Source organism: Callorhinus ursinus, unplaced genomic scaffold, assembly GCF_003265705.2.
Source record: "Callorhinus ursinus isolate GAN/ISIS: 27379988/994484 unplaced genomic scaffold, GSC_fseal_2.0 scaffold24, whole genome shotgun sequence".
Lineage (NCBI taxonomy): Eukaryota > Metazoa > Chordata > Mammalia > Carnivora > Otariidae > Callorhinus > Callorhinus ursinus.
This window is the reverse complement of record NW_027397086.1, coordinates 29,774,996-29,790,264: the sequence shown is the minus strand read 5'-3', so window position 1 is coordinate 29,790,264 and position 15,269 is coordinate 29,774,996. Positions and strand designations below refer to the sequence as shown.

Sequence of the window (15,269 nt, the reverse complement as noted above, 5' to 3'; positions counted from 1 at the left end):
TATAATAAAATAGAGAGGTCAAGCTTTTCCAGACAGGAAAACCAATATGAACTGTTGAACAGATCCCCTGAGCTTGTAAGTTCCTGCTAGAATGATCTTTGCCCAGTTTTACCAAGTGCCAAAAACAATCCACTTCTTTCAAAAATCACTGAGATATCATCACCTTTAGATTTTTCAATATTAACCAAATGAAAAGCATACGGAAATGTCTCCAAATTTCTCTAAATGTTTATTAAAACATGTTTTTCAAATAAATATTTTGAACAACCACAATCAATCAAAACAGTGAGATCACAAAGTGTTGCTTCTTTCCGCAAAGAAGGCACATCATTAGCTTGTATAGTTAATACAACAACCACATCCAAAGTCAATTAGGCTGTTTTAAACACATGACGGAGGCTACTTACAATCCCAGAGATACCAAGGACTCCTCAAAGTCAGTCATCTGAACAGGCTCCAAAGCCGGCTTGATTCTTAGAACCTCTGCAAAGCCATCGCCAAACCAGCAAGTGATGTGCGCTATGTCTACAGTAAAGAAGAAAAGGCGGTCCTGGCAGAGCTTCCGTCGATATACAGACCGAGGGTCAGCTGACAGCACAGCCTCAATGGCATGCCTTGCTTCCTCTGCTGATTGAAAATATTTAAATGAAGGCTGACTGCCATCTGCAATGAGAAGAATACAACTTAATGCTGAAAATCATGCAGGTCAAATTTCATTACAGTGAACTTCAATGTGGAGTTTGGTTGGTTCCTTGATGATCACTTGAAATGAACTGGGTTTGGCAATCTACTCAGTTGTCACAGAGCATATCACTTTCAAGTGGTATTTACTATCGTTAAACTTATGCGTGCCCCAAATTTTATTTGCTGAACAAAATCTTCTATGTTCAATGTCGACTTTAATTTGATTCCTTGTCATTTTCTTCTCAGAATGGAGCAGTAATTAAGTCTGTACAGGGTCAGGGAAATGCATGACAGTCCCAGCACTCTCAGAAAGCCACAAGAAAGAAGACTAAACCCACCATATGCCCAAAGCACCAGCTGTAGGCAAGGCACGGTGTCTCAGAGAGCTGGTATCACAGCCCTACTTAAAAGTAACACCACATTCCCTAAGGCACAAGGAAATGGGAGAGTCCTTCTGAAAAAGTAAAATAGGTACTATGAGAAAGTTAAATACCATGACTAGGGAACAGGCCACCCCAAACCACCAAGGTGCGTATTTCAGGTAAACAGATGTACACCCTGTTAAGTGGCAAAGCTTCCTACATCTATATCATCATGAATGTATTTTAATTTTTAAAAATACAGTATGTACAAAACTTAAATAAAAAATTAACTGTGACTTAATTTTTAGTAGCTACAATATCACATACATCCAAATGAAAGCCAGGTATGTGCTTTTAATAATGTTGTTCAAAATAGCATCTACAGTAGTGGTGGATCTTTATTCTTCTGAAAGTAAATTCAATTTTTAGAAAACAGCCAAAAATCACTTGGGTTATATCCAGCAAGTTTGTAAATAAAGCCATGAAGTTCAATCTTTAGTCAAAAACCAAGGACTAATTCAAGTGTTGATCACATGGAATCCTTAAAAAAAAAAAAAAAAAAAATTCCCCACCAAGGACCAATTATGCAGTGCTAAGATTCTTTTATTGCATGGCTCATGAAATGACTCCAAGGCCACTCAAAAAAGAGGAATTCCAAAAACATCACACTCTTCAGTAACAGTGTAATTGGTAAAAGTTCCAGGCCTTTGTGTGGCTGTTCATTTGTAATAGGTGCCCTTCCCTCATTTCTCTGCCTACTTATTCTTCCAGACTCAGCTCAAATACTTTTTCCTCCAGGAAGCCTTCCCAGATTTCCTCCCTGCTCCCCAAGTCATAATCCTTCTCCCCTTCATGTGCCCACAAGCACTTCATTCCAGCACCAAGCCCCCCACCCCTACACCAACACACCGCCACCATTTCAGTATCTTTTATCTTTTCTAGACTCTAAACCTCCTGAGGTCATTTCTTATTTCTATATAAACTCCAAATTCTGCTGGTCTCAATCAGTCCCTGTTTTATAGTTACATTTTATAATTTCTCTTTTTAACGATTTTTTCGAATCAGCAAGGCACATTATAACCTCTCAGACACACAGCACTATAGTTTGAAAAAGATAAATCTTTCCAAAGTAGGAAGCATTCACTGGTAACTGCAGGCCAAAGTGTAAGTATAAATATAAAGTATCTTCTAGGCAGCACTGCTTTCTTTGTTCTATCACAAAAACCTTTTAAAACTGACCTTCCTCCTCCCATCAACTGTATACAAGGACGAAACAACTTTCATAAACAAAACTTTAAATAAAGAGGTCAATTTAAAAATCAAATGCTTTGTTTAAACATAAAGCCTTTGGAAAGAATGAGAAACACCGTGGAGTGGCAGATGAAATAAGACATATCCCTGGCAACAACTGGCTACTTCTTACTAGACTCACTGCAGCCACCTTCCTTCATTCTAGATTGCTGCCTCGGATCAGCTATGGGCTGGGGAAACCAGGTTACAGTGTCTGTTAAAAACCATGTGTTAGGGCACCTGGGTGGCTCAGTTGGTTAAGCGACTGCCTTCGGCTCAGGTCATGATCCTGGAGTCCCAGGATCAAGTCCCACATCGGGCTCCCTGCTCGGCAGGGAGTCTTCTTCTCCCTCTGACCCTCTTCCCTCTCGTGTTCTCTATCTCTCATTCTCTCTCTCTCGAATAAATAAATAAAAATCTTTAAAAAAAATAAAAATAAAAAATAAATAAAAATAAAAACCATGTGTTAAAGTATACAAGCTCTAAGTAAAAGTCTGGTGGCCTCTCTTCTACAGCGAAGGGCAGGTCTCTAGTGCTAAGACTTGTTATGGGGACAGTTACTGTGCTAAGAGACTCTTACCTTTTACCCCTAGACTCTGTGCCATAGGGAGAGCTATTAGCCACCTGATAGTTAGACTAAGATGGGATACTTCTCTAGTCAGATAGTGAAACAGATGAAAAAACTTAAGTATAGAACAAGCACAATTTAGCTTCTGAAGCTGTTTAAAAACTCCAGGAACTACTGTAACAGATTGACAAGAGGCCCTAAATCATGAGCCACCTCGTGAGGCAGCAACCATTCTCAGCAAACACTTTACTGAGTGTCTGGGACTCACTGTGCTGAACAAGGAACATCGTCAGATGGTGCTGCTGCCCAAATATAATTTTATACTCCTACGTTTCTTACCACCAGTCATACTGACAAACACTCCATATAATTGCCCTCAGAAATACCAAATTTGGCTAAAGCTCTCATTCTGAAACAAGAGACAGAAAGTACCTGGTCCACCTTCTGAACTGAGGCACTCAAGGTCCGTCTCTGCATGAGGGGTGAAGCGGACTTCCAAGGTGGCCACAGGGGCCTCTCTCACCCAGGCAGGGACCACGCTGCGGCGGGCTGCACCAGCCAAGCTGGAAGGGCAGTGAGGAGTCACGGGCGGCATCTCTGCACTATTTCCTTGTGTGATCACTGCTTCTTTCCCTCTCTTTAGCCTCTTTTCTGTACCTTCTTCTGAAAAGCTCTTCTCAAGGCAATATGAGCCAATTTGTTCTTCTGCCACATTCAGACTCTGATCACTTCTTGATTCTAAACCCAAATCTGCTGCTATGTCCCTGTGCTGAGGGGAGTTTTGCTGGATTTTTGCTGAGTCATCATGTTTCATATAGTTTTCTCCTGAAGTTCTGTCTTCAGGACATTTAGGTTTCTCCTTAGTGTGACTATAGCCTTGTGGTTTATCATACCTTGAGAGCTGTTGCCGGTCACAGCTGTCAGTCTTGCCATTAGACCGGGATGTGTTTTGGGGTTTATATTGGTTATTCTGTAAATTAAAGTCCTGTAGGGGCTCAATCAAATTTTGTGGCGAGTCATACTCAGCTATGTAGGGTTTTATGTCTAGGACAGGTGTGCCATGAATCATGTCAATTCCAGAAAGATATATAGCTCCACCTATAATGTGAAAAACACATCCTCTTAGAAATCTTAACAATGAAGAACAGTGCGAACAATTAAGAACCAACACCATCTGCCTATGCCTCACCAAGCTTAACTCACAATTCTTACACACCAGGCTCTCGTATACCTGCTGCCAACACACCCTTTTCATTCTACCTGGAAACCCATCCTCTTCTTCACCAGTTGAATTCCTACGTGCTCTTTAAGGCTCTTCTATACTACCTCTTCTACAGAGCCTTTCTGGCTCTTCCACACATAAGCATTCTTTCCTCTGGGTTCCACAGAGAAACCTATGTACAAACCTCTACTACAGCCCTTTTCACATGGTCTGGCAATGACCCAGTTGGTCTTTCTCCCCAGACAGTGAGTAGGCCCTTGAGCACTGACTCATCTTTGCATCACTGGGACTTCTAACTCTGTTCCAGGCACATCAGAGTCCTCAATATATCTCTGTGGGATCAATGAGGATTTCCACTGTGGCAAAAAGATACTAAGGTGGCCCCCAGAATGCCCACTTGCTGGTGTTCACACCCTTCGACAATCTCCATCTTTTGAGTATGACATGGTATCACTCCAGTGACTATGTTACATTATCTGAGACTCCTGTAGCTGCAGGCAGATTCACTCGAGAGATTCTCCTTGTGGGCTTGATGAAGTAAGCAACCACACTGGGAAAGCCCATGTGGCAAGGCACTGCAGTAGCCTCTAGGAGCTGAGGGCAGCCACCAGCCAACACCCAGCAAGCAATTGTGGCTCTCAGTCCCACAACTACTGGAAGTGAATTCTGCCAACAACCCGAGGGAGCCTGGAAGCAAATTCTTCCACAGTTGAGCTTCCACATAAGAACTCATCCCAGATGACACCTAATTTGCAGCCTGGTAAGATCCTAAGCAGAGGACTGGCAAAGCTGTTCCCATACTTGTAAACTAATTATTATGAAACATAATATTTCAAAGAGATAATAAATGGGATTGTTTAAACTGATTAAGTAGGGGCACCTGGGTGGCTTAGTCAGTTAAGCGTCTGCCTTTGGCTCAGGTCATGATCCCAGGGTCCTGGGATCGAGCCCTGCATCATCAAGCTCCCTGCTCAGTGGGGAGTCTGCTTCTCCCTCTCCCTTTGCCCCTCCCCTTCCACTCGTGCTCTTGTCTCTCACTTTCTCTCAAATAAAATCTTTAAAAATAAATAAATAAATAAATAAACTGATTAAGTGTGTGGTAATTTGTTACATAGCAATGGAAATCTAACACATCCATCAAGACTCAAACAATTAAGCAGAACATAAGTCACCATTGCCAAATATTAAGGACAGGTCTTTTGTCTCACTTACACAGCTGCATGTCCAGTTCCTGCTGCTGGTGCAGAGTCTACTAACTTGATTCTTGGGAAATTGGCCAAATGAGAATCAAAAAATTGCATGTGATCACATTCTCTGTCTCCATTTTAGAAAACAAGACTAACAAAGGACTCTGATTTCTAAAATATGTTCACTGTGAATGAGCCTGGAACTTTGGAATGACTTTGGACTTCCTAACTAATGGATATGCCTAACAACGTCTGCATAAGGAAGAAAGTATTGTAGCATATGTAAAAGTTCATGGGATTTAGAGTTATACAACCACCTGGCTGGATGCTATTAGGTAATATAATCAAACATCAAAGAGCCTCAGCTCCCTCATCCATAAAAGGAGGGCTGCTACCCTATCAAACCCAGAGAGCCACTGACAGATAACATACATAAATGCTTTTTATAAACTGTAAAGCACCACACAAACACTAGTAGTCACCATAACACTTATTTGTTAAGAATGTCTATAGTGTTATTGTGTTTGCCTCTTACATTTCTAATTTGTTTACCACTGTACCCTCAGCACCTAGAACAATGCCTGGCACATATACAGTGCTCAGAAAATATATGTGGGTTGCACAAATAATCATAAAATGTTCAGTACTATTACCCAAGCTGGTTGGCCATCACAAACTGATAAAGCTCAAGTTGGACTGGCTACAGAATTTTCCTGGAAAACCTACCCAAGGCTGGGTTGAATACAACCCAGGGGAGATAGTTCAAGTTCTGGCAAAAAACAAGCAAAATAACTGGTCTTACCTATTTAGCACTAAGTAACCTGAAAAGTACTCTTAGAGCTTTTGTCTCATAAGATCCTTAAAAAAATCCTATGGTGTCCCAGAGAGGGCAGGTTCTACTCCTTTGTCCACTTTACAAACAAGCAAGCTAAAGCCTGGAATGGTCTCCTGACTCGCAGTCTTCTGTCTCTCCAACAAATGTGCTTATTAGGTCAGAGTGATTCAAGAACAGGATGCCTTACTAACAAACAAAACAAACCAAAACTCAAAGATACAGAGAACAGATCAGTGGTTGCCAGAGGGAACAGAGTAGGGAGATAGGAGAAATGGGTAGAGGGGATCAAGAGGTACAAACTCCCAATTATAAAATAAGAAAGTCATGGTGATGTAATGTACACCACAGTGACTACAGTCAATAATACTATATTGTACATTTGAAAGTTGTTGAGAGTACATCTTGAAAGTTCATACCGTAAGAAAAAAAATTTTTAACTATATGGTGACAAAGGATATCTAGACTTATTATGGTGATCATTTCACAATGTATATAAATACTAAATCATACTGTACACTTAAAACTAATATGTCAATTATACTTAAAAAAAAAAAAAAAAAAGAATGGGATGCTTCCAAAGAGTGGGATGCCTGGGTGGCTCAGTCGGTTAAGTGTCTGCCTTCGGCTCAGGTCATGATCCCAGGGCCCTGCGAGGGTCCTTGCTCAGCAAGGAGCCTGCTTCTCCCTCTGCCTGCCGCTCCCTCTGCTTGTGCTCTGTCTCTCTCTCTCTGTCTCAAATAAAAAATAATAATAATAAATAAAAATCTTAAAGAAAAAAGAATCTATGGCTCAGTAAGTAGGCTATATCTGAATACACACGTAAAACTAACCTGGTATTCTACACAGGTACTTCCACAATCTGACAGGTGTTTAAATGTTATTTTAGTGAGATTCACTGTAGACCCTCTGACACATCAGAGCTGACAGCTGTACTACAGCCACAGTGCGTGTCCATTTCCTCAAAAGTGCAAGGAAGAAAGAATACAACACCACCCTACGTGTTTACCGTATCTACACATACAACCAGTTACTGTGTGTTAATTCTGAAAGTGTCCAATTATTTTTGAATAATTTTGTATTTATTGTATTCCAAGTCAGAGAAAATTTGGTTACTAATTTAATGATTACGAAATTATACATTATTTTTAAATAATGTAATAGTTTCTAATATATGTGATAATATAATTAAACTCTGAGCATCCTATGAGAGCTGATTTCAAAGGGTAACATTCTTTTAGTCATTTCAGGTTCTTCCATGCCTGGTAGTTCTCAGGGGTTAACACCATTAGTACTCGTCTGAATAACAGCCAGTGAATACTATCTTTGTTTTATAAGGCTTCTTTTAGATAAGGGAAAAAAAAGATAAAAGTAGAAATGAAATTTGTTACCTTCTATCTTTTCCAGCTTGGCCAGGGTCAGTCCTATTGCATTGGGACGATGTGGGCTCCTTGTGGAGAAAACTCCAGTCTTTGCACCATTCAGCCTAGGAGGCTGCACTTTTGCCTTACAGCTCAAATGACCATTTTTGTGAAAAACAAACAAAATCCTATTGAAAATAAACCAAACCACCAAGTAAGAAAAGAACACTAGTTAATTTATCATAATGATCTGATGGGGAAAAAAACTTTAATCTTCAATCCCACAAATTAAAGCTGAAAGAATGCTTTGTATTACAGTGTAATCAGTGGGGAAAAAAATAATGTCATTCTCATTCCTTGAAGGAAGGCAGAGTCTTATCTCTATATCCTTTGCCCCTAACACAATTACTGGCACGTGGTAGGAACTTTACAAATGTTTGTCAAGTGCCTGAATAAGCAATATTTACGAAGTAAGAGCTGGGGCTGCTATTTACCAGGCAGTCTACCAGACATTTTTATACTTATTTAACCCTCTTAACAAGGCTTAAGATTTGTAATTTATCCCCCATTTTAAGAATGAGGAAATCCAGGCTCAGAAATGTTAAATCACTTGACTGGGTCTTCCTAAATAAGACAGAGAGAAAGCCATGAAGAGAAACAGTAACAGATTTGAACTCATTAAATCATTAAATTTATGACTACAAAATGTCATCCCAGGAGAAAATGTTTGCTACATGTACAATGGACTGTTCCTACAAATCACAAAGTAAAGAGCAACTCATTATAAGAAATTAAGCAAAGAACATGAATTGACAAAAGAGTAAGAAATAGTAGCAACCAAATGAAAAGATGTTGAACCTCACTAATAAAGAAATTTAACTGAAAAATAAAATCTTGTTTTTCTTGGGGCACCTGGGTGGCTTAGTCGGTTGAGCATCTGACTCCTGATTTCAGCTCAGGTCATGATCTCAGGGTGGTGAGATCAATCCCTGCTTGGGATTCTCTCCCTCTGCCCATGTGTGTGCATGCTCACTCTCTCTCTCAAATAAGTAAATAAAAAAAATTTTTTTAAATATATTGTTTTTCCATCTGACAAAAATGCAGAAAAACTTGAACATATAATGTTAGCAAGAACGTAGGAAAAAGGTCATTTTCATACCCTTATGATATATAAATTAAGCTTTTTAGAGCGCAATTTGGCAGCAGCTCTCCAAAGTTATAAATATGCACACCCTTTAGCTCAATATAACCATTTCTGATACCAATTTGTAAAAATGTACAAGTGCCAAGAATCGTGTCTAAGAAGGTTTGCTACAGCATTACTGTAATAGCAAAATCCATTAACAAGAGAGTAGTCAAATCATGCTATTATCTGTATTTTGCAATAAGAGACAGCCATTAAAGCAAAAAGGATAAATCTGTATGTACTGTCATGATATACACTGTTAAATGAAGAAAACATATTCCATTGTTTAAAAAAAACACCTACTCCCAATGTGTATGTTTATGCCTCTATGTCTATTAAAAAAGAAACAGAAAAGGCAAGGTAGGATATACACCAAGCCATTAACAATAAAAATCTCTGAAGAGTGTTAGGGGGTGAGAATGAGCAAGAAGAAAAATAGGAAGGATACAAAAATCTCTTTATATAGATCTGGACCCATTTTTTTTTATCAGCAACGTTTTTAATTTAATTAATTTAACCAAGATCATACAAACTAGGTCAGACACATGTTGTTTTGACTCTACCCACATCTCCAAATTAACAAAAACATAAGCTATTTCAGAATAAATACTTAATTTTAGGTCTTCACCAGTAAAATTAGACCAAGTCATCCTGGTGATACTGGAGTGAGGAAGAATGGACAGAGACAGAATTGCAAGTGACAATAACACTAATATAACACAGGTGCTAATATAGGTAACACTTTATTTAGAGTATCCAGATTTCTAAAGTCTCTTTTGTCTCTTAGGGAGAACAGACTTAATTGTTCATGGGTCTAGAACAGAGTCTGCAAACTTTTTCTGTAAAGGGTCATACAGTAAATATTTGAGGGTTTGCAGGCCAACCAGTCTCTGTTGTAACTACTCAGTTCTGCCACTGTACCACAAAAGCAGCCATACACAATACACAGATGAACGGGAGTGGCTGTGTTCCCATAAACTTATTTACAAAGATGGGAGGTAGATGGATTTGGTCCACGGACTGTAGCTTCCTGACTCCTGGTCCAGAAGGTAGAATAATGACCCACAGGCAGAATTGAGATCTATAGATTTCAGCTCAACAGAAGGCATTCATCACAATAAGAACCAACTGTAAATGGGGCGCCTGGGTGGCTCAGTCATTAAGCGTCTGCCTTCGGCTCAGGTCATGATCCCAGGATCCTGGGATCAAGCCCTGCATGAGGCTCCCTGCTCAGCAGGAAGCCTGCTTCTCCCTCTCCCACTCCCCCTGCTTGTGTTCCCTCTCTTGCTGTGTCTCTAGCAAATAAATAAATAAAATATTTAAAAAAAAAAAGAACCAACTGCAAATGGAACGTGCACCCTCAGTGGATCCCAAGCTTCCATAAGGGCGTCCAAGTTATGCATAGAGTCATGCTTGTGAATATGGTACAGGAACTCCATGCAATAGGTAAGTGTGGGCTGGATGGCAGACTCCAAGGCTGCCTTCAACTGGAGTACTTTACTCAAGGGCAAGTTCTGACCCAAAGAACCACTTCTAACTATAAAACAACTTACCAAACATGAGAAAACTGCTCTAAGCCCATCAAGGAATGTTCAGGATTATTAAAGATGCTCTTTCTAATTCTCAAACAAGCCCTCGAATGGGTACAAATAGATGGCTGCCTTGGAGTACCATTCTTGGCTGAGAAACAGGATTCCAAGTAGCCAATCGGCTCAGTTAAAAGATTCCCTACAGAAGAAAAGTAGGTAAGAAATCATTAGTCAAAATGTCAAATAAAGATGTAGGAAAACATGTTTTCTTTAATGCACTGATTTCATAGTTTTAACATCTACCAAGTGTTATGCAACTATTAAAAATGATTCACATATCATGAATACATATAAATATCTTCAACACTACACACACATTATTATATCCCTTTAGATAGCCAGAAAGAGTGCAGGTCTAAGAAAAACAGGGGACATTCTCAGAAGTTCTACTATGACCATAATTCAAATTCTATGTTACCATTACCAAGGTATGTGACTTTGGTCAGGGCTAAAAGGATATTTAAAATAGAGGGAATTGGGGCACCTGGGTGGCTAAGTTGGTTAAGTGTCTCAACTCTTGCTTTCTGCTGAGGTCATGATCTCAGGGTTGTGAGATAAAGCCCCAAACTGGTCTCTGTGCCAAGCATGGAGTCTGCCTGAGATTCTCTCCCTCTGCCCCTCCCCCTGCTCACGCTTGTGCACACGCGCTCTCTCTCTAAAGAATAAATGAATTCTTTAAAAAATATTTTAAAATAAAACAAATAAAATAAAAATAAAATTTTATTTTATTTAAAATAAAATAACATGCGCAAAATTAAATGAGAAGTGTCACAGCACATGCAGGGAACAAGCTATTTTGATTGGCTGGAGTGTGAAAGATAAGGCAAAGCACAGTGAAAGATAAGGAGACAGAGGTTGTATACAGACATCCTCATGCTTTTCAAAAGTTTGCATTAAGCCACTGTGTGTTTGCGAAAGACCTACATCAGTATCTGTTTTTGCTAATCAAAAGAAATCCAAAGAGAATGTTTGCTTTTACCAAAAAAAAAAGGCAAAAGTGAAAAGTGTTCAGCATTTGTTCTGCAGCAAGCTGTTATAGATGCAAGGTGCACCCCAAACCATGAGATCAGCCCCACCCAGGTCCTTCCCCAGGAACTACACTCAGCATCTGAGCATCAAGCCATCAGAGCTTTGAACTGTGTCTGTGAGCATCTGTGCTTCACTTTTACTTATTTTGTGCATCTACTAGCAATATGTGTCCTGAAGTAACAGAAAAGCCTAAGAGAGGTTATTTTTTGGGCCTGGGAACACTCAACAATTTTTCCACATAAATTCATGGTAATTGCTTCTCCACATTATGCCATTTAAGCTTATGAAAAATTTCATAGGAATGATCTACTTTCAGATAGTGCGGAAAACATGTCCAAATAAGGATGCATTCAATTAAAAACAGAACATATGAAACAAAGTAGTTTAAGCAATAAAGGGAGTGCACAGGATTGTAATCATACTACTAAAATATCTAGAGACAGAAGAGATTTCAGGTTAGGCTTGGTCTAGTAGCTCTCTGCCCCTAGAATGTAGGCTCCATGTGGGTAGTTTTTCTATCTTGTTTCCTGCTATGTTCGGTCTAGTACATTGCATGCAAGGGGGTAGGTACTCAAAAAATTCATGTTACATGGAAAAAAAGGATTGTTTAAACTGATTAAAATGGAAAGTGAAAAATTGAAAGAATATAATCCCATTTATGAAAGTTTGCTTATACATTTACCTATTTAAATATGTACCTGTATATGTTTAGAAAGCTATTTGGAAGGATATTCACCAAAATGTTAACATTTTGGTAAAACGGATGTGGTAATATGGTAAAAACAGACAAAGAGATTTTTGGATTATTTTTATATTTAACTTTGTAATTTGTATAATATTTGAAATTTTTACAATAATCAGAAATCCTTTTTTTTTCTTCCTAAGTAGTAACTCCTTTCAAAAGAAGAAAAGCCAAGCAGCACCAATATAGGTTTAAAGTCCAAGGTATCCACAACTAGCATTTTGAATTTACAAATAACTTTTTTTTTCACATCTCATGAAAACTTTACTTCTTTTAAGAGATGATATACAGACACTCTAGACCATCATTTTATTTCCAGCTTCCATTAATTAAGTCTCTCCTACCAGCACAAGTGGTAAGATTATAGGCCTGGTGGTGTCCCTCACAGCACCTTTAGTTACTCTTCACTTATTAAAACTGTATTATTGGCTACATATAAAATATTACATGTAATAAATGTATAATAGAGCATAATACTACGAAATCCTGTGTACCCACCACCCATTCCAAGAACTAGAGCTTTACCAACAAAATGTATCTTTTTATGTTGCTTCTCTCCTATGGCAAACCCATCCTTTCCCCCTGAGATAAACAGGTGCCTGAATGGGATCTTAATCACTCACTTCAATATAATTTTATCACATGCATATGCATGCCTATATAATACTTCATTTATTTTGTCTTTGAACTCCATAAAAACTGGTATCAAACTGCATGTTATCTTCTCAGACTTGCTTTTTCTCTCAGTGTTACGATTCTAAGACCCTTCCATACTGTGTATATTTTTGATGACTTTAAATTTTTTCCAAATATGTTTACAGGCATTCTGTTTATCCTCATCCATGGTCCTGTGGAATAAAGATAGTAAATACCTTAAAGATGAGGAAACTGAGGCCAAACAATTCTGGTGTTCATTAAAATGCCAAAAAGAAAAATGGCCAAAAAAGAACCCCTAACCTAATAAGATGGGATCCCTATGTCTTGTTTTCATTTGTTTAACAAACACTCCAATATCATACAATTGCCAGACATTGAGCTAAGTTTGAATAAAACAACAAGAACTCTTATCACAGTGGAATTAACAGTTGGTTGGGGAGAGTCTCACAATATGTTTCAGTATCATGGGAAAAAGACGTAAAGTACCTACTACCACACAAAGTGCTCAGCAAAAAGTGGTTTTCCAAGCTCTTACTTAGGCTTTTCCCTCATTTTAACAATATTACAATTGTACTAACTGTGTAATAAGAGAAAAGCCAACAAGTTATTAATGCTGAGTTTTTGTACAGAAAGTTTATCTGTATGTCTTAGTGCTGACAGAAAGTTCAGGTCCTTTTGACCCTCCTGCCTGGACTGTAAAATTACCCTTGTTATAATTCATGTCCCCAGCACAGGTCCCTCCCTTCGTTAAAATACACTACACCAATACTCCAGATTCTGCGCTCCTTAATCTTATGCTACCCACTAACTAAATTTTCCATGTTTCCCACACTGTTAACAGACATTATATTTCTTTTCTTTTTTAAGATTTTATTTATTTATTTGACACACACAGAGAGAGAGAGAGAGAGAGGCAGAGAGCAAGTACAAGCAGGGGTAACAGCAGGCAGGGGAGAAGCAGGCTCCCCACTGAGCAACGAGCCCTATGTGGGGCTCGATCCAAGGACCCTGGGGTCATGACCCCTGCGGAAGGCAGCCGCTTAACCAACTGAGCCACCTGGTATTCAAGGTTCTCTACAATCTGAATCCACTCAACCCCCTTGTACCATCCAGTATTTCAAATTTATAGCTCCCCAATCTGGTGCTATGTAATAGACCTCTGAGCCCTGCTCCTTCCTGCCTGTCAAACTATTAGGCCTGTAATCTAGCACCGTGCAACAATTTTTAAATGAGCCCAACCTTTGACAAGTAACAGCAATTTCAGTAAATTTAATCTAAGTTAAACACAACACGCACAAACATTTTAGTCTTAAGAATTTTCTTCACAACAGTGAAAACTGGCAGTAACTTAAATGCCTTGTCTTTGAACTCCATAAAATAGGGAGCTGGTTAGAACACATCTCTAAAGCAAAATAATGTGCAATCCCTTAAAACTATTAACGACCATAGATTTATAAGAAACAAGTTTTAGAAAGAAGTTATGAAACAGTGGGGTCACATAATCCACTTTTCTAGCGTTTATGCACTGAAACAAGTATGGAAGGTAGGCACCAGGATATTAGCAGTGGTTTTCTCTGGGTGATGGCAGACTTTTTCTTCCATTTGGGTCTTCTAATTTCTAAAGTTAATATTCCGCTCTATATAATGAGGTGAAAATAAACTCATGCCCATCTTTCCAGGCCCACTTTAAAAAGATTTCCTGTCTCTTCCTTTCGCCCCAGAACTTTTCCACATCTCCCGCCTCACTTCCTACAGCACAGGATGCCTCCCTCTTGGGGGTATTTATTAACTCCTAACCGGCCTAACACCAGCGTTCACATCCTATCTCTCCTACATAAGCAAGAATTCTGCGAGAAAGGCTGTTACGCTGCACGTGGTTGTTCCAGCCACCGTGCCAGGCCCAATCCAACCGCTGCTACCAAGAACAGAACAGGAGATGACATCATTCCGCTCGCCTCAGCACAATCACGTGGTCGCAGGTGCACGTGATCCGTGCTTTGCAATAAATAGAATGACGCACTCCGGTTCAAGTTCTTGCATTTTACGTCCCTCTCTACAGTCACGTCAGCGGCCTGAGCCTAGGCCTCTTCTGAGTGCGGAACCGCGGGTTTCTCAGAAGTTACCTGTTTCCAGAGCCGGCTTCACGCACCCGCATGGGGTCGCTGTGGGCTGAGGCCCCGGCTCCTCCAAGACGCGCATGGCTGCTACTCACTGAGGTGTCGACTCGACGCGACAGGCCTTCCGCTTCCGGTCTCCGAGCTTGGTGCCTGCGCAGTAGCCGCCCTGGCGGGGTAGTGTGGGGCCAGGGCCTGGCGCATGCGCCGGGAGTGGGACGCGCTCTTGGCCGGAGCTGCTGGTGGCTCCTTTAGGGTTTGGATTTCCATTTCCCGGCCTTGGTTCCTCTCCCGGACCTGGCTCTCTGTTCCCTGCCGCTGACCCGCTGCGATTCCCTGCCAGTCAGCAACTCCGAATTCCCGCGCTTGAGAAGGGGGACACTTCGATGAAGATTTACGCACTGTGATGTCTCTCTCAAACATTAAACCTACGTGTCCAATGAATG

The 15,269-nt window shown here is 39.9% G+C and overlaps 1 protein-coding gene across 4 annotated transcripts; it reads right to left on the bottom strand.

Annotated features, from left to right (window-relative positions):
- Nucleotides 1–210: 210 nt before the first annotated feature.
- Nucleotides 211–14,968, bottom strand: TRMO (tRNA methyltransferase O). Of its 4 annotated transcripts, none has more exons than XM_025888603.2 (5): nucleotides 14,833–14,968; nucleotides 10,246–10,420; nucleotides 7,537–7,694; nucleotides 3,337–4,002; nucleotides 211–663 (listed from the first exon to the last, which is right to left on the bottom strand). In XM_025888603.2, the coding sequence occupies exons 1-5, from the start codon at nucleotides 14,906–14,908 to the stop codon at nucleotides 404–406; spliced, it is 1,335 nt and encodes a 444-aa protein (XP_025744388.1). In that variant the 5' UTR covers nucleotides 14,909–14,968; the 3' UTR covers nucleotides 211–403. The 4 variants fall into 4 exon arrangements, with proteins under 4 accessions (XP_025744388.1, XP_025744390.1, XP_025744389.1 ...); XM_025888605.2 differs by lacking the exon at nucleotides 14,833–14,968 and adding an exon at nucleotides 14,261–14,523; XM_025888604.2 differs by lacking the exon at nucleotides 10,246–10,420 and having other exon boundaries at nucleotides 14,833–14,953.
- Between the last annotated feature and the right edge of the window lie 301 nt (nucleotides 14,969–15,269).

Bases quoted from the DNA above. Each gene is read 5' to 3' on its own strand.
- TRMO (XM_025888603.2), bottom strand. From the start codon at position 14,908: ATGCGCGTCTTGGAGGAGCCGGGGCCTCAGCCCACAGCGACCCCATGC. The intron at 10,421-14,832 runs GTAACTTCTGAG...TTTCTTCTGTAG, and splicing joins GAAGCCGGCTCTGGAAACAG to GGAATCTTTTAACTGAGCCG. The intron at 4,003-7,536 runs GTAACAAATTTC...TTCACATTATAG, and splicing joins CAAGCTGGAAAAGATAGAAG to GTGGAGCTATATATCTTTCT.